This window comes from Oenanthe melanoleuca, chromosome 18, assembly GCF_029582105.1.
Source record: "Oenanthe melanoleuca isolate GR-GAL-2019-014 chromosome 18, OMel1.0, whole genome shotgun sequence".
Classification (NCBI taxonomy): Eukaryota; Metazoa; Chordata; class Aves; order Passeriformes; family Muscicapidae; genus Oenanthe; species Oenanthe melanoleuca.
This window is the reverse complement of record NC_079351.1, coordinates 3715588-3734818: the sequence shown is the minus strand read 5'-3', so window position 1 is coordinate 3734818 and position 19231 is coordinate 3715588. Positions and strand designations below refer to the sequence as shown.

Here is a 19231-nt window from a genome sequence, read left to right as displayed (position 1 = left end):
CAGTCTGAATTTATGCTTGCCCATAAGAGGGGCAAAGCCAGAGAGAAAAGAATTTACTTTGTGAGGGAGCACATGCAGAACATCTCTGAAACGCTGTTCTGAACTAACCTGGAGTCTTCTATGGACACTGTGAGGTCATTAGGTGGCTAAAAGTGTCTTTGAAACAGAGGTACATCTCTCACCTTCCAAAAGGCATCTCACACATGCTAAGGAAAGCCTTGTACCTGTTGGATGTTTCTCTGTGAAAATATTGTCTTTTGGTATGAGCTGGCTTTCTTAGTGGAATGGAGGACCACAACAGTTTTTTCCCCCTTGACTTCCGTAGTTTTAGATTACAGGCATTTGGATGGTAGACTTGAGAAGACTTGAGAGAGAGACTTTATGGACTTTTTTTTTTTTTCTTGGTTTTTCTGCTTTTTTTCCCAGAAATGTTCTTTTATAAGTGATTTCTAAATGAACGAAGGAAAGAGAGAGCAAAAGAGAAATACCAAAATGGAGAGAGTTGTTAGGGTAAAACCTCTCACTGAAACAACTCAAAGAGAACAACAACAACAAAAATTTTCCCCAGTTAAAAAAAAATATAGGAACATCAATTGATGGTCAATGCTCCTCTGTGTTGGAGGGACAGACTACAAATGAAGGCTAAGGAGGGATGGGCAGAGCGGATCACAGTGCTATCACCTCAGATGGCCCCTTGCCTTCCTCCAGTGATTAGCAGGAGGTGGCTCCCTGCAGTGATTACTGTGTTTAAGCAGCTTGGTCCAGCTTGGAGCAATTCCCTGACTGCCTGAGCACAAGCTCCGGGCTTTGCTGGCTTTGGGATATCAGCTGAAACCAGGATGATCCAAGATAACTGGAAGCCAATGTTGCTGAGTGTCATCTCTTGCTTGGTTCTGGGAGGCTGGAGGTGCTGGTGGTTTGAGAGCAGTTAGCAGTTCTCTCAGAAGAAGGACCAGGCTGTTGTGTTTGCTTTGCTGCCTGCTAGTAGGAGGTTCCCCTGCAGCAGTCTGTGTACACAATGAGCCTTTGGACCTCCCTGCCAAAGACTCAACTAGTACAGAGTGGCTGTAATGCCACAGGTTTGTTTGACATCAGGGCTAATTAACAATTATACAAATCTTGGAGCAAGCTCTGTCAGACCTGGTTCGTTCCCCTGCCCCCAGCAGGCTAAGCATAAGATTTCATCTGCCTAATATGCAAATGCAATTGCTTTAGTTACGCATCCAAACTGGGAAAATGTATGCTCAAAAAGATAGACAGCTAAATCTATGCGTGTAAGGTGGTAATGCATATACAAATTAGCTGTAAGCATGTGCCATCTCAGAACCTGTGTCCTCTGAGGATAACTTATGAAAGAAGCATTGTAAAGAGACTTGCAAGCTTACAGGAGCTAAGGCAGCCTGTACAGCCAGTTAATTTGTTGTTTGTTGCTGTTGCTCAGGCAGTTTTGTTTTACACAAAGAGATAATTTTCTTTGCCCAGAACAACTCCTGCCACAAGGGTTAGATGTGCTGTGAAAGTGACTGCTGCTACATTGGAGAAATTTTCTGCCCCAATGCTGCAGGGAAGTGTGATAGAGCAAGGCGAGCAGAGGTAAGGAGGACACAGGAATATGGATTGTGATAAGTCATGGTGAAGACAGTGCATGAAAGTCTGGAGAATGAGCCACAGAGCTCAGACAGGTGCATCAGCAGCCTCTTCTCTGCCTTGCCAGAGTTCTGTCCTGACCTCATTTGGCATCATCATGGCAGACCGTGGTGCTGGTTTTCTTTGCACCCCAAGTAGGTCATCCTGTGATTGTCCTGGCATTTGGTTCCTAAAGCTCAGCCTGGTGGTGGCTCCTGCCTGCCTGGATCTGGTGTCACCAAACTCTCACTATTCTCCCTGATGGCTCTGGCAGGCCTTGCTTTGAACTCACGGCTTCTTCCATTCCCTTTTACCCAGATGAGCAACAAAAGGTCCAACAGTTTCCGGCAGGCCATCCTGCAGGGGAACAGGCGGCTGTGCAGCAAGGCCCTGCTGGAGGAGACGGGGCTGAGCCTGTCGCAGCGGCTGATCCGGCACGTGGCCTACGAGACGCTGCCGCGCGAGATCGACCGCAAGTGGTACTATGACAGCTACACCTGCTGCCCCCCGCCCTGGTTCATGATCACCATCACCCTTGTGGAGGCAAGTGCCCTCCCTGGGAGCCAGCCACACTGCAAAGGCTCTGCTGGGACACAGGCAAGGGTTAGAGAGGCACTCGGACAGATGTGAAGCTGGGTGGGCTGATTTTGGTTGGGGTGTGTGACTCTGATCCTGTCATTGGAACAATTTGTATATGGGACTAGACAGTTTGGGGAACTAGAGCAAAACTGTTTGAGGAGTGAAAACAGGATAGTTCTAGAGAAATGGGTAAGTCAATGGAATTAGAATTTCTGCATGGCTGCCTCTGTTCTGTGAGTAGAGAGAAAAAGAATGGGAGGGGACCTCTGGGTTAAATATTCTGACCTGCTCATGTGTTTCCCAAATGAGATCTTTGCACATTTGCTGAGTAATGTGCTCAAGTAAGTACGGAGTAGGATTCTGATAGTAGGGTGCGGACTGGGAGCATGTTCCTCTGACTCAGGGGCTGCTATGTTACAGAAGACCACAAATGCAGTTATATCAATGTGTTGCAGATTCCTCAAAACAGGGAATTTTCATGCTGTGTGAAGCTGTCAAATGGGAGAAAAGTTTTTGTATATATTACATTTTTCTCCATTATTTTGAGCTAAAAGGTACTTTTTGGTGAGAAAAGGCATTTGCTAACCAATGAATCTCTCTGCTCTTCTAGGTTGCCTTTTTTCTTTACAATGGAGTGGTCTTAGACAGATTTGTGCTGCAAGTCAGCCACCCCTTGTACTTGAAGAATGCATTACTGTACCATCCCCAGCTTCGGGCCCAGGCTTGGAGGTACCTAACCTACATATTCATGCATGCAGGGTGAGTACTTGCAAACAGTTCAGGCTCCCCAGAGAGAAAGAGGAGGTGACAGAATCAGCTCAGAATTAATAAATTATAAATTAAATTAAGAATTATAAATTGTGTGTAAAATTATGAAGATGTTGTGGAGTGCTGGGCAATGAGGTGCAAACCTTCACAGCTCTCTGAAGGGAGAAAGCAACAAAAGGAATTAACAGGTGCTGCTCTTCTCCCCAGCCGTGTTGGGACTACACTTTCTTCTTACTGTGCACTTCCTAAAACCAGGTTAAAGCCCAGTGTTCCACTAAAGGTGGTAGAACTAGTCTGCAAAGATGCTGGATGGGTATTTTAAAACTACAGGGTGTTGGAAAGGTCAGTTAAATTCCCTCTGTCTGGGATATGTCCTCTCTCAGTTATGTTGGTCCCTTCTATAGAGACTGAAATAATGCCTAGAAGACTGTGTCAAGCCTGAACTCCCATTTTGTACACACTGGGCAAACACCAGTGTTCCTGAAGAGCTGACAATCTCGAGTGACCAGATGGACAGGGAATGATCCATCTCATTCAAAATGAAGGTGCAGAGTAAAATAAATCCTCCTTCATCCCATGGGAGGTATGTAGCAGACTTGGGAAGAATATTCAAGGTGTGAGGATTCTGTGTTCTCAGCTGTGCTAGTCCTCACAAAATTCAAATAGACTTAATTGATGTTTGTGATGCCATGGTGATGAGTAAGTGTCACTGGAAAGTTCATCCCTGTACAAAACATTCTATCCCCTCTGAGCAGTTTCTCAGATCATTATCTTCACACATTCCTGGCAGATAATTGCAATTTTCTTTAATTCTGTCATTGAAAAATGACAGCAACAAGCCTTTTTAGCAGTAGTGTAGAGTTTGCAACTGCATAAGGACCCTTTGTTCTTAAATAGAAAGCCTGTAATTCCATCAGTCAATGTTCTTCTATGAAAGGCCAGAAAGATCAAGTTGATCTTTGTCTTTTTCCATGTCTCTGATGGAAGACATGCTGATGTCTCTCCCCTGCCATGGAATAACTTCCTTGGTGTGTAATTTCCCTGGAGCACAAGATGTGCCCCAGATCTCTGGATAAAAACAGACTCCTCACAAGGGAAGTGGGGAAGAGTTATTAGAAGCTTCTGAATGTGGCAACATCTGTCCTCTGTGTGCTGAATCCCTCCAAAGAGCCCATATTCCATAGATTTTATCCTGCAAGTGGGGACTACTGGGTTTAGACCTGAAGCTGGTTACATAAAATAAGGAGTGAAAATATGAAAATTTCACTGAAAATATGGGGAAAACTGGGCTTATAAAAGAAAGAAACACTTGATTTTAACTAATGTTAGTTAGTTTGTATTTGGGCTTTTGGTGGTGGTGGTGTTTTAGCATATTGCTTCTATCACTACAGATTGCTTTAGGATACCTTGGAGGAGAAACACCTGCACAAGGACAATTTTCCAGCACTAAATGCCTTTCTGTGGCATGCTTTCCTAACCTGTGCCAGGTCACCCTTATAGGCAGCAGTTCTCTGGCATTCTTCACACTCACTGGCCAAAAAATCCCTCAGGTTTATTTCACCTCTGGCTGGCTCAAAGTGGAACAATGGAAGGTGGCGAGCAGGGGACTGTCATGATGGATTCCAAGTCCTTTAGCTACACAGCCTTTAAAACAATGGAGGGTCCCACTGGAACAGTAAACCCTGTGATTTATCTGCAGTATTTGGAGTTAAGCTAAATGTTCCTTTATTTCTAACTTCTCTGTGTTAAGCTTCTTTCTTGTGAGGGAAACAGATAAATCTTGGAAAGGTAATAATGGTTTTTAGTGGACACCCATCATTCTCCTCTCATTTTCAAATGAGAGGATAACACAATACCAGGGTCTATTGTTATCCAGCTTCCAGCTGAGACTTTTAAATGGTAATGTGGACTTCTCCTTAATTTTGTGCACTCAGTCTTTTTTTGAAGAGCAAGTGGCAGCCAGAAGGTGTTTGAGAAGGCAGCAGTTGCTAAGGCTTGTCTGGCTGTGACTGTAGAAAGATTCCAAAAATGCACTAGCTCTGTGTTGGTTCTGATGGAGGGAGCTTTGTCAAGGGCTGAAAAGGCAGAGTTGTAAATTCTGCCCTTCTGTTTTCATGGAAAGCAGTTGATATCTGAAGCTCAAACATTTGTATCACTGCCATAACTAATGACTTGCATTGATGCTCAGTCCCAATTGTTTGGTCCCAGGGAAGGAGAAAGTCCTTAATAAATCAATGAAATTGTCATTTCAAGAATGACACATTCAGCACTGGCAAAGGGTAATTATATTTTATGGCTTCTTATTGACTCTGGTGCCTTCAAAGCTCTTTGCATGATGGGGAAGAGAAGTGAATGGGCTTGCTCCTGGGAAGTCTTTTAAGATCAGCTGTGAATCAGAGCAGTCACTTCAGAGTCCAGGATAAACTTTGCTGAGCTCTTACAAAAGCTACCTTTGATAAATAAGACCCAGTGCTTTGTGTGGATATATCAGGTGCCACCTCATGATGTTGACTGTGTGCCAGCCAAAGCTTCTTCCCTCCTCTCTGTGAAAGGGTGCTTGGATGTTTTGACTCATCCCAGTGCTCTCAGTTTGACCTTTGCCAGTTGTTCCTAATTTAATTCCCTGCATTCTGTGAGCATATGGGATCACAGCGAGCACTGACCATGCCCAGTAGCTTTAAAAGGCTTGAGGAGGGTAATAAAAGAACTCAGTTACATGCAGCAGTTTCCCATGAGGAAAAATTGCAGTGCTGACTGTGCAGGAGGGAAATTCATCTTTGGAGAGAAATTCAATTGAAATAAACTTATCAAGATACCAGAAGAGGACTGCTTTCTGCAGTATCATTTCTAGCACATTCTTACAAATTTTAAATTCTCATTTATGAGACTGTTCTGGCATTACTGCATCTCATCATCAGTGTTTTTCTCTACTGTATATGGGAAATTGCTATGGTAACGTGGAAAAGATCAAAACAGTGGAAATACATATAATTTAATGCATATAGCTTAAACCAAAGTTTACTAGTGCCTGCCTGTGAGCAACCCTTTCTTGTATAAAATGGGATGTATGTTTTCAAGGCATTAGGTACTTTGCTCTCTTTTCCCCATAAGATGCTGGCCTTCTGTATTAAGGGTGTCATTTACCACTGTGTAATTTAGATCTATCTGTTTTGTAAGCAGGTTCTCTTCATACAAAAAGCAGGAAACCCTTGGTTCCAGTGGGATGTCACCATTCAGTGACGTCACAGTACTGCAAACCCAGGGTAAATCTCAGACACTAACAGAGTGTTGAGGACCCTGTTCACGGCCTGGTGCTGTTATTACCTGTGTGTGGGAGACCCTACAGAGGAATACCTGTATAGAGCTCTGAAAAGTGGCAGGACAGGTTTGTTAAGTAGTATTGATTAAAGCAACAGAGAACTTGGGTTGATGCTATTGATTCAGCTCAGGGGAAATCTGCTGCACTGGGGTCTTTACCCAATATGCACATCTGAGCTGTCACACTCTGCCTGCAGGCTGCAAGTGGTCCTGCACAGTGTGATAGTGGGGCTTTCTGCAAGAGTTCCCTCAGCCCAGCTTTTCCCTGTGTGTTAAACAGGAGTTTTGCTATTGACTATAATGGGAACAAGGATAGGTGAAGAGAGAGCCTCAATGAGTACACCTGGGCACCTGAGCAGAGATCAAAATACCCTCTGCTTCCCATACTGACCATTGAAATAGGCACAGCAGAAAAGAGTGAGGGTCAAACAGCCCATACTGTAAGGACATTATGGCACCAGGAAATGGCAGTTCTCTTGGAACTTGTACTTCACCCCAACCACTCCCCGTGGTGGCAGTGTGATATGTGCAGGGAAAAGTGGAATAATAAGGAGGGGAGAAGAGTGGAGCAGGTCAAATTTCTGGCTTCTGTTCCAGGCTCTGCTGCCATCTTGCTGCTTTTTTTTTGACAGGTCAGTTAACTTCAAGCAAAGAAAAAAGAAAAAAATATCTGCCTAAGAACGAAACATTGTAGGAGGGAGGTCTTTAGCTGAAAGGACCTGGATGGATACAAAAAGATAAAAGCAGCAAGAAGGGAAGAAGCATTGCAACTCTGGGTCTGATTTTTTTTCTGGAATCACTGTTTTTCCCAGCATTAGTCTACTTATGTGAATTGGGTGCTATTTGATTTTTTTCCAAGATCTGTGTCTCAGTGGTAGAGAAAGGAGATGAAGAGTTGGAGAAGAGGACAACTGTTGTTTTTCCTTGCTGCAGGATAGAGCACCTTGGGCTCAATGTTGTGCTTCAACTCTTGGTTGGGGTTCCTCTGGAAATGGTGCACGGAGCTGCGAGGATCAGTTTTGTGTACGTTGCAGGAGTTGTGGCAGGTAGGTGGCACCTCTGCACACCCCAGATGGAGAAGCAGTGAAAATGGTCTGTGCTAGCTTTTGAGTTGGAGAAATGTTTTGTGATAGTTGGGATTAGGAGAGGAGCATCCACTGATCTTCTGTGCATTGAAATCCTTTGGGGGGTGGACATAGCAAACATGGTACAACTTGACATCTGTACCCATGCAGCCATAGACTCTGTGCTTAAGAGACCTGCTAAAATGCACCAACTACCTGTTATTTTAAAATACCCTCGCTTTAGATGATCTTCCTGAATGTGGAGTCATGCTGGTCCTGTGTCAGTTCTTCCTCCATTTGTCCTGTCTATCACCTTTCTAGAGCCTTAGTAAGCGAGAAGTATTTGGTCGTAGACTGTGAGCAGTGCACAGAAATCTGGAAAATTCATTTAATCATAAAGCCATGGGGTCTGATTGATTTTTAGTTTGTGCTGAATTACTTTTATTTATGTTTGGAATTTCCAGCAGCTTGGAGGTGATGGAAGTTAGTGACAATAGATCAACATCTAACTGAAACAGGAGGAGGGTGTGAAAACAACCAAGAGAATTAAGTGGAACTCAGACAGCGATTGACTGCCTTAGTTCATGATTTATAGTATTTGTTATTTTCCATCCACATAATTACTTTTCTTCCATAATAAGCGGATAAACCCTTTGTAGAATGGGCTGCATTGAGTACTAATAAATCCTGCATTTCAGAAGAGAGACTGTGGAAAGAATAATTGGACGCAACACTAGGCATGGTACAAACACCAACAGTGTTTAACGCAGAGAAAGGAGTTAGCAGAGCAGCTCCACTGTCTCCTGACTTATTTTAACAAGCACTAACAAAAGTGGCGCCCAATATGCAACTTTCCAGACATAGCTTTTTACACAGATACACCTACCAAACCACAGGGCTTCACTGATATCTTAGCCAGTTATGGAACATCCTTTATTCTTTGTCACATGCCAGAAGAGAGGGAAATGGGTATATTCATGCTGAGGCAGTATAAAGATAACTCAGCTCCTAAATAATCAAGAACAGACAGTAAAATGTCTGTTAGGCCACAACTTTTATGATTCTTTTTCATTTGTCTGGCTTTACTAAGAAGACACATTAAGACTGGAAATGGAGACACTCCATGCAGTGTCTGAGGACTCAACTGCAAGTTCTTATTACTCCTTCCTTTATTTCTCATTAACTTTTTCCTTAATGGCAGTGTTTAAGAGCTAAGAAGTCCCAGGGCCACACAAGGAAGGAGGGAGCTATCAGCAGAGTTGCCTGATGGAAACTCAGCAGTTTCTTGACCTGGAATCAGTAGGGCAATTAGCAAAGAAGTTCATTAGGTTCTGTACTACCAAGGACTCTCTCAAGATTTGCCAATATGTCTTTTTCCCATTCCCACTCATCACAAAGATCTTCATTATCCCTTCCTTGTGACAGCAAATCTGCCTTTCCCTCTTATTGCTTAAATTATCCTTAAAGTTGGCAATGAAAGGAGCTTTAAACAGATCCAAGCCTCCAACTGGGATAAGAAGCAGCAATGTCTGTGTTTGGCTGTATTGTTATCAGTGGTGCCTTTATGTACTTGACCTGTCATTTTGCTGTCATGTGCCTACTGCCTCCATCCAGGTTATTTTTGACTAGCTTTACTCTGAAGTTTTATGGGTAATAGGTTGTGCTTCAATCAGAGGCCTGTGCTAAGTCCCTAGTTCCTTCTCCCTGTGCTAATATTTTTCTTGGCAACATGGGAGCTATTTCTGTTTTATCCTCAGGTGAGAAACAAACAGACATTTGTCTGTCTCCTGCTTCCTTGTTCTTTCAATCAGGGAATAAATGCCTTTTTCAGCACGAGTTTCAAGACACATTGCTGCCTTGCTTGGCAGCTTTTAAAGTAGGTGCAGAGGAATCAATCAGTCACTGCCTTGACAGGACTGAGTTGGCTTCATGAGTCAATCAATTTCCCCCTCCTTTTCTTTCTGTATTCCTGACCTGCAGCAATTAGCACAAACAGGCTGTAGCAGGGATGTAGGGTAGGAGAGAGTGTGTTTATTTGGTTGGCAATTGTCACAAAACCTTGTTGTTTCCCCCAGGGTCCCTGGCAGTCTCAGTGGCTGACATGAGGGCGCCGGTGGTGGGCTCCTCTGGAGGTGTGTATGCTCTTGTCTCTGCTCACCTGGCCAATATTGTGATGGTGAGTACCAGAGTGACTGTCTGATCTCAGAGTGAGCCACATCTGGTGGCCCAAAGGGGATGGAAGTATGGCCTGACCCAGCTGTTGGTCATTCAGAGCTTGCCCCAGCTAAGAGTCTTGTCTCAGTGGTGTGGTCCTGGAATGGAAATATTACCCTGCACTTGGTGACTTGGTACCCTGATGGCTGGCAATTTGCCAGGACAACCTAAAGATGTTGGTAATCCAAGATTTATCAGTGTTCTCCAGGCTATTAGCTCTCCATGCAATGGCTGACAAATTTTTGAAAAGCAGACTGGCTCTGCAGAAGTAGCAGACTTGTTTCTGTCTGCATGTGCTATGTATTTTTAGCAAGCATCTAAGGAAATTTAACATTCAGTGGATTCATGTGCAGAATATTCCTTATCTTCATTTGTAAAACCCAATCTGAAGCTGAACCCTGGGTGATCTAGTGATGCATCATTTTGCTGTTGCACCTCATAAAATACTTTACAAAGGTGAGCAAATGCCAGCATTGTCATTTTTCTAAGGCTGGAAACAGGAGCTCATCCCCAGCCATCAGCTAGGTGGTGACAAAGCCCAGCACAGCTTCCCAGGGGATCCTCAGATGACACCAGGCAAAAAAGGCTTTGCTGATAGAAGATTCATGTGTGATGGCATGTCTGTACCAGCAATATCAGAGCAGAATAGCCATAAAAATGAGGATAATGCTCCTCCCCTGAATCTGAGTGGGAAAATAATGTGAGGTGGCTGCAATAGAGGCAGAAGATCTGTTATACAGGTGCTGGGAGGTGTGAGAGTGTGTGTGTGTTGTTGTTGTTGGAGTCAAGCCTAAAAGAAAACTCTGTACTTGAGGCTTGTCTGCAGTGAAGTCAGCAGGCTCCAGCTGTGACCCACAGTGGTGCTGCTCCAGACAGCTTTGTAAGAGCTGGGAAGTGAGAGATATCCTGAGCAGAATTGGTCTCCTTCACCCTCTTCAAGCTTTTCAGAGCATCAATGAGCTGAGGCTGTTGTCCAAATTAGACAGTTGAGTGGCTGGCAGAGAGGTTGGGGAGTAGAGGAGAGGGGCTACCCCTGTAGCACAGAGTTTCTGTTGGGGAATTGCATCCCTACATACAGTTATTTTTAGTGTGATTTGTGTTCCCCTGTGCCAAGGGAAGCAGTTTCCTTCCTGTCTTTCAGGGTGGTAATGCAGACACAGGATTTTTAACATCACAATTCACAGGGTTAGAGGGGGACATTAGAGGAAATTTTGGTCTGCTTTAGAGGAAGAGGCTCTTCCAGAAGCATGTGGACAGTCTTCAGCAGTTACCTTCCCAGACTTCTTAGAACAACACAAACTGATCTGTCCTTTCACTACTCATTGGCCTCTGCCACATCTACGTAGCGATTACTACCTTAGTATCTTTATTTCTCCATTATCCACTGCCTCTTTTCTCATCTGAAATTATTTTTGCTGCCTTTCCAGTTCTGGTAGAGGGAATTTTTTGTTTTCCTTTCCCCCCTTGTCTCTCTGTGTTCACTTATCTAGCTGTGATGCTCCTGCACGCTGAAAGACATGCTGGCTGTTTGCTGCTAAAGCTCAGTCTGGCACAGCTGGGGAGAGCAGGGACTGTGGCAGGGAGGGTCTCTGGAATCTTCTGTTCCCTTGTGCCTCCTGGTAACCAAAGGAAATGGAAACATTCCTGCTTGGAAAAAAAATAAATATTATTGGAATTAAATACATAAAATAACCAATAGGGGGAAGCAATAAAGCGTGTCACCCCAAGGAAAAGGGTGAGGGGACGGATTCAGAGCAGCTACGTGGAAATGAAAAGTGAAGGAGGCAGCACAGTATTAATAAGCATGAGTTCAGAACTTTCTGACTGGGTTAGGTGTCTCTGTGGAAAGAGAAAATCAGTTACTTATTTTGTGGAGGTTGCAATTTTGCCATCCAAAGTGCCATTAGAGATAGTCCTGAAGAGTTTGCAAGCATTCTTTTTTATTTCTTCAGTGTGGCAAATATGGAGTTTTTCACAAGAAACCTGATTATCTTGGTATCTCAGTCTGCCTTCAATAGGCAAATTTTAATTTAGTCACATAATATTAATAATAACAATAATAATAATAATAGTAGTAATAATAATAGTGATAATAATATAATGTTGCCGTACATCTGAATTTCTCAAAATATTATCTCTTTCCTGCTTTAAAATTATGTGCAAGTGGAAAAGGAGGAATTTTAATATTTCTTCCATGATTTCTGATTATCATTCAGAGATTTTTATTCCACAATATTGATTAATAACCAAGCCTGAAGACAGAGGAGACTAAGTCCAGGCTTTCTTATGGCACTGTTTCCTTGATATGCTTTTATTGAAGTCTTTATTGTTCCTCTATGCTCTGCCAAAGATCTGAGCTGCAGAATTTCAGGTAGCCTGAGGCACAGAAAGCAGCATAGAAAAAGCACAGTAGGGCTTGAATGCACTGAGAAGTTGCCTGACAAGTGACAGATCTAAATGTAATATCCTTCAGGTTTGTGTGCAGCATTACTTGCTTTTCCTTGTCTCTTTTCCAGAATTGGTCAGGAATGAAGTGCCAATTTAAACTGCTGCGCATGGCTGTTGCCTTGATCTGTAGTAAGTACCATACAATGCTTGGCACGTGTGCAGCCAGTCCTGTTTTGTTTGTCCTTGTCATAATAGTTCATGCTGATTCAGAGGGTTTTGACTTTGCAGCAGTTTTGGTAGGAACTTGCAGCTGGACCTTCTGGCAGCAGGAACCACATTGCTCTCCACTGCACATTTTGGCTTTCAACACAAGCATTTGTAAACAAGGATTTGTCTTTAGCCAGCATCTGTAGCTTGTGGTGTTTGTGAAAGAGTGGGACTTAAACATCTTGTCTTTGCAATCTCAAACAGGAATGCTTTCATAATAATACTTGGCTTTCCTAGAGCACGTCCTGTCTGGGATGGCAGCAGCATTATACCCACACTGATGAGTTCTCTTCCAGCCCTATCCCCAGGGGGGCACAAAAAGGGAAATTAACCCATGTGTTCATCACAGACAACTGTCTTCAAATTCTAACTCGTTTTTGTTATGGTTTTGATATAAATTTCAGAAGGTGAATATTCCCCAACCTATCTACACTCTCACAAACCCAGACCACTTTCCAGCCACAGGAGAGACCCCATGTCTGTGTGCCACAGCCTTGACATAGCCACAGCTTCCCTGTGCTTACCATACAAGGCAATGTCTCCCTCCCTGTCTCCTCTGGCATGCAGTGCTGCCCACAACATGGACTTAAGAAGGGATAAACCTAGACAATTAATTTATTTTTTATTCTTTGTTCCAGTGAGCTTTGAATTTGGAAGAGCAGTGTGGCTGCGGTTCCACCCCTCCGCTTACCCCCCGTGCCCCCACCCCAGCTTCATGGCTCACCTGGGAGGGGTGATGGTTGGAATCACCCTTGGTGTCATCATCCTGAGGAACTATGAGCAGAGACTCCAAGATCAGACTTTATGGTGGATCTTCCTTTCTATTTATGTCATTTTTGTCCTGTTTGCCATCTTCTGGAATATTTTTGCCTACAGTCTGTTGGATCTAAAGCTACCTCCCCCTCCTTGAAAACATGGGACAGAAAACTGGAGAGCAGAAGTCATCTGTCAGCTGTGTTAAATGAATGAAGATGGAGGATCTATTTTTATATTTAACTTAGGGGAGGATGATTCTTCTGAATGCACAAGTGTGCTGGAGGAGGTGCTTGAAGGTCTCATGAAAGAATGGGCTGATCAGTTTGTTCACAAATCCAGCAGGTTCTGTAACTCTGGCTGGCCATGCCCTGCAGTTTCTGCCCTGCACCTCGGCACTGACTGCTTGGGTTGTTATCACACATCAATATTTTTTATGAGATATTTGTATTTTCCAGGTCAGTGCTGGAATTATGGCCAATTGTTCAGTGAATTTCCTCAATGTTACTGAACACTGAAAGGGAAAAAGAGCAGACATTTACTAATTACAGTCTCAAATGGTACAAGGCAGCTTGAATCTGGTTTCTTTGGACACATCTGACTGTTCAGCCATACCAGTGCCACTGTCTAATTACTTGAATGGTTCCTAAGGTATTTTAGCCTATTCTGAAACTTGTCTTGCACAGCTTTCGAAGGAATTGGCAGAACTTGATCACACAAAATGATGAAGACTGGTCTTCAACTACAGGTCAAATGAAATTGCACTATAACCATTGGGAATCTTAGAGTGTTGTGGACACCCAGCCAAAAGTGACTTTTACTGTGCATGTTTCACTTGATTTTAATTAATTATTCCCCCCCTCTGCAGCCTGCTGTGGCTGAGGTGTGGCTGGGTTGTTTGGTTTTTTGGGTTTCTTCTTTGAGGGATGAAGAAAAAGAGGGCAAATGTTCATTTGTGGTTTTATCAGATGACAATCAGGTGCTGTTTTCTTCTCACTTTTTTTCTGGCCACACTGACCTAACACCTGGCCTGCAGTGAGCTCCTTGCAAGAATCACAACTCTTCCAGCAGATTCTTACTAGGAAAGTGGGACCATGATCACCTCCAGCAGCCCAGGGTGGGAACTATCCAGTCTTTACAGCCATACAGTCCATTTGGGGCCAAGTCCACTGAAGACAGAGGAGTTAAATCAGTTTGTATGTAGCACTGGTTTCCCAATGAAATGGAAAGTGTGTTGTTTGCTACAATGATCATTGTGAAATGGACAAAACTGGTTTAAATATGACTTCTAAATTTTGAGGATGCCTCTTCCAGAGGCAATGGATGTTCAGGAGCTCCAGACAACAGATAGTTGCAATGATGCCTTTTTCTTTAACGTTGGTCAAGCCCAGTCCAGGCAATCTGTAAGTGGGCTGTGGCATAGTTCATACAGTTGCCTGCACAGACCTAGGAACCACATCTGTAGCACAAGCAGAGCTTATAGGTACTCTTCTCTGTAAGGTGCTTATTTTGCCTGTCACTTCAGAGAGCTGCCAAATTACAGTCCAGGAACATTGGTGCCCTCCTTTTCTCTGCCCTTTACCCACTTATTCAATGGTCTGGACAAAGCAGCCATAAAAGTCTCTCCAGACAAGCTCCTCTCTTCCTTTTTTCTATTTCCTGCTGGTGTCCAGGCACAGCCACCAGAGTCCTTCACAGCCCATCGCATGGGCACCATAGCACTTGTGTTTGCTCTGTGAAAAATGTCTCTGTGTTGTGGGCTTTATTATCTCAGCTGTGCTATCCACACTGCTGCCAGATGATACCACAAGCTAGTAGGAGCCTGTCCTTCTAGAGGGGACATCCACAAGTTCTTATCAGCTGCCCCCTTCTTTGCCTCTTATGGAGAAATAACTCTGGGTTGAGGGGTGAAGTTTTCTCCTACCAGATGCATTCATAAAACTTCTGTTGCCTCAGAAGGAGGGGAGAAAAAAATAAGCGTTTCTGCAGCCTGGAATAAGCCTTACCTGCAAAAGAAACCATTTTTGTCACCTTTGAGCACAGAAATGAGATTTCTGAGGACAATTGCACTTTTGTTGTTCTGCATGGCCAGTACATTGCTCATAGACCCTCAGGGAGGACCAAGAGGAAGGAATAAGGGCAGAGCTATGACCATTTTGGGAAAGGGATTGGTTCCCTGAGCCATTTTACCTCTGCAGTTTGGGTCCAGATCCCAGCAGTCACAAGAGTACCCAGATTGTTGCAGGTTCTGGCCCAGTGAGTGTTGTAGCCGTGGATCCCCCTGGGAGCAGGAAGGAGGGTGGGAGCCAGGAGAGTTCTGACACAGTTATCCAGTAAGGAGGGCATTCCTTCCCTCACCTATTGCTACACCTTTCTCATTACAGGTGCCTTGAAAACAGAGGTGACAAGGAATGGGAGTTCTCCTGAAAGCTTAGGAAAGCTTTCAAAATTTTGGCAGAAGATTTCAAAGGCAAAAATCCCCTGATTATTTTGCCTTTAATTTGCCAGAGTGCAATGTGCACCAATTGACTTTTAGTTTTGGTTTTTCAGTTGAAAGCTACTTACTGCCCATGAGTTTCTTACCAATAAAGGTTTCTGTGCCTGCTAGTGTATGCAGCAAGATAAATGTTCAAGAGCCACCAGTTTCTTATCAGCTTTATCATGGCCAAAATGTCTTTACTCAGCTCAGAAGTGGGAGGGGGCTGAACAGAGTAATGCAGACAGCCTTTGTTGGTCTTTTTTCCATAGATAGGTGTAGTTTACATGAACTGGTTGAAAACAGCTCTGAAGTTGATCTTACGACTTGCTCTTTCTGACTTCATTCTGTGTCCCCATACCCTGCCTGAGCAAGTCTACAAACAGCCCTGGGGATCAGAAAGGCCAGACTTTAAGGCAGTTCTAGATTTATTGTAGATGAAGGAATAAAACCCTCTCACATTCCTGTTTATCAGAGCCTAAATCTCCCCCCATACTTGGAGTAGTTTGTGCACATAGCCTGTTGTCTGCTAAGAATCAATCAGCTCATGGAGCCAGAAGCAGCACAAAGTGCTTAAGCTTTTTAATTATTTTTTATCATTAAAATTACAGTGTGAAAACTTGTTGTTTTTACAGAGTGAATGAATTCCAGCTATGTTATTTTCAAAAAAACCCTGGGAATGCCACAGTGCCACAGTGCTGCAGCACCACAGAGCTAACAGAAACCAGGCTTTTCTGTTACCTCCAGATGTCCTTGAAGCTGCTGGCTCCTGTTGGAGATGTAATACTCTCCATCCTGCTCATTTATGGTTCCAACCTGTCACTGTCAGCAATGTGCTCCTGAAGGAGCATCCACTGAGGGACTGGTTTCAGTGATTTGTTGTGGTTGCATTTCAGCTACTGCTAGGATTTTCCATCAGTCAGGTAAAGCATGAATCTATTGAACCTCACGTCCGTGCAGTGCTAGAGCAGAAGCCAAGGACTGCCACCCATGTACAGGTTTGAACAGAGCAGCTCGGAGCAAGTTATTTAACGCTGTGTCCTTGAGAGAGGACACAACACCTGAGGGAGAAAAGAAAAAAGCCACCCGTTTGTGTGGTGGATTTCCCTTGCGGTGAGTTGACTGCAGCAGAGGCCGGTGAGGATGAGGAGCAGTGTGGCAGGCGGAGCAGGGACAGGGACACCTGCCGGCGGCAGCGGGACACGGCTCCGGCAGCCTGGGCAGAGCAGGAGAGAGCAGAACCCGGCAGAGCCAAGTCCACCGGGACTACACCTTTTATTGCTGCAGGCTTGGAGACGGGTAAAGATTAGTTTTACACACAGTGGTAATAACACAGAGAGGAGGATGGAGAGAGTTGTCATGCAGTGGTGGGAGAGGAGGTTTCTGGAAACAATCTCTGAGTGAAGTGTAGCAGTCATAAAAATGCTGATGAATTTACTTGTGTGAGTTTGTAAGACAACATATTGTGTCACTGTTTCCCTGTCAGTTGATGAGGAATCTTAGCACTTACGTGGCATGTTGTGCTTTTTCACTATTTGCTCCTTTGGCAGTGGGAAGTATGTTATCAACAGGGAAGGGAGAAGCTAGAGAAATTGTTACTACAAATAAAGCTCAGGGATTCTGTATCCCAACACCTTGCTGCTTCTGGTGGATTATACTGCCCATGCCTTTTAGATCAGATTGGGCCCTTTCAGTGTGAGCTGGGCTATGGAGGATGGAATCTGCTGTGTTCAGAGCTGGTACTGACAACAGCTGACTGTTGACCTCGCAAGGCAGCTGCTGTTCTCTGCCAGCATTTAGTCTCACAGGATGGTGGGTACGATTTTCACACATCCTTCAGTCAGTAAAGAGCTCAGTCTATTCACAAAGATTCAAGCTCAGCCCAATTGCTTTGGAACACCCATCCATTCACTTTGGGCAAAGTGGAACTGGAGAATGGGCACGTGGCACTTCAGCACCAGCCACCTCTGGGGACAAGTGGGACTAGAGAGCCCAGGCCAGCACCTCTGAGTATTGATGCTCCCCTGCCCCTCTCACAGGGATGGCTGCTCTGCAGTGCTATGTGTAGTAGAACTCTCTAAACACTGATGCCAAGAGCTGGTTATACAGGAGTGACATGCACTTTACAGCTCTGTAAAAAGAATCACACCCAAGATAGAAACCAAGCTTATTTGAAGGCAAATGTATTTTAGTGTCACCATTAATCATTGGTTTTTAATTGGAAAAAGCTTTCTAATAAGGCAGTAAGAGTATAGAAAATTTGTGTTTCAGAGTACTTTACAACACAGAGGACAAAATATTCCCCATGATTTAAGTAGCTAAAGTACCTTATTTTCAGCGAGCTTGATAGACACGTTGTCACTGACTCTCTCCTGACTCCCACAGTGTCTGTTCAGTTTGCAAATAAAGCAAGATTTATGCAGCTTTTCTTTTGCTTACACTACTAATGGTAACAACACATCCAAGTGTTAAACACAAAGCACTAAACAATGTAATTTTCTGCCTTAAAATACTGAACAAATGGTACTTTCCCTGAGAAGGGCTAGTAAAACAAAATTATATTTGCAAGGTAAGATGCTATTGTATGCTTCCAAATATTTTTGTATTGTGTACGTTCTGTATATTTTTGTTGTGACAATATTATTTGAGCGCATTAAATTTTTTGTGGGTTTTTTTTATTTTCTGTTTATATTTTTTTTTTTTCTTAATAAAATTGAGTTGTTCTATATCACATACCAAAAAACCAACCAAGAAAGAACTTTCAAGGACAGTTTTGTAAGTTTGTCTACAGTTAACATGGTATTTAACAAAAGAGCCCTTGGTTTGGAGCTCTGCCACGTAATCTTCTAATAATGACATTGGTAACTCATTTTTATGTCTGTCTGACAGATAAAAGGGAGAGTGAATTGCAGCTTAATTTCTCCACAAGATCTAATGAGGATGCAGAACTGGCTTGGAACTTGTATGGAAATTCAGGTGTTGTCCCACCTTTTGGCAACTGTTCCTTCATTGCAGTGACCTCAGAACTGCAGGGAAGTTGATGACATTTGAGTAAATTTTTTTTTACTTTTTTTTACATTTGAGTGAATTTTTTCACTAGGGAGGAAGGTTGTGCTCTTTTAACATCAGGCTCTACTGAATGTTTTCAAATCTGAGAGTCACCACTTATCTCTTCAATCAAGAGTGGAAACAACATATCCAGAAAGTTCTGCAGTAACTCCCAAAGATTAAAATAAAAATCCTTCTACCAGTGTATAAGAGGGAGGCTTATTTTGAAAAATAAGCTTTTTGTTGGAAAACGCTGGGTTAAAGTATAATCTACAGGAATGAAGACAGGAGCAGTTCCTGTCAGATGTGCTTCTCCTAAGAGAGGCAGATCCTTGCTACCATATGTGGGACTCAGCTCTTGCTGTCAGTTCTCTGCACTGAACTAAACTTTCAGAGACACTCAAATCTGTCTATTCATTAGCTGAGGACTTTCAGGATGAAGGTAAGGTGGGTTTTGCCAGCTTTTGTCAATATAAAAATTGTTTCAGCCTACTAGCACCATATATTTTCTTGCTACCTGTTCTTCACATCCGACTTATTTAAGCTCTTTCTTGTCATGATCAGCCAAAAAACTGAGCAATCAGTGCTCCAACTTTGTTAGAAATGTACAGGAGCAACAAAGGGTGACGTTTTATTGAGTGGTGCTGCTGTAATCACTCATGAAGGAAAATACTTATTTCTTCTCAGAGCTCCTGCAAATGACTGAATGAGCGGTTTGTTTTCTTTCACA

The 19231-nt window shown here is 43.4% G+C and overlaps 1 protein-coding gene across 1 annotated transcript in view; it reads left to right on the top strand.

Moving 5' to 3' along the window:
* Positions 1-18535, top strand: part of RHBDL3 (rhomboid like 3) — a 60998-nt gene extending 42463 nt beyond the window's left edge. The window contains exons 4-9 of the mRNA XM_056505788.1: positions 1945-2169; positions 2816-2964; positions 7225-7337; positions 9431-9531; positions 12086-12146; positions 12863-18535. Of these exons, the coding sequence (XP_056361763.1) occupies positions 1945-2169; positions 2816-2964; positions 7225-7337; positions 9431-9531; positions 12086-12146; positions 12863-13134 (921 nt within the window). The 3' untranslated portion in view covers positions 13135-18535. The remainder of the gene's footprint in view (positions 1-1944; positions 2170-2815; positions 2965-7224; positions 7338-9430; positions 9532-12085; positions 12147-12862) is intronic.
* Positions 18536-19231: the final 696 nt, after the last annotated feature.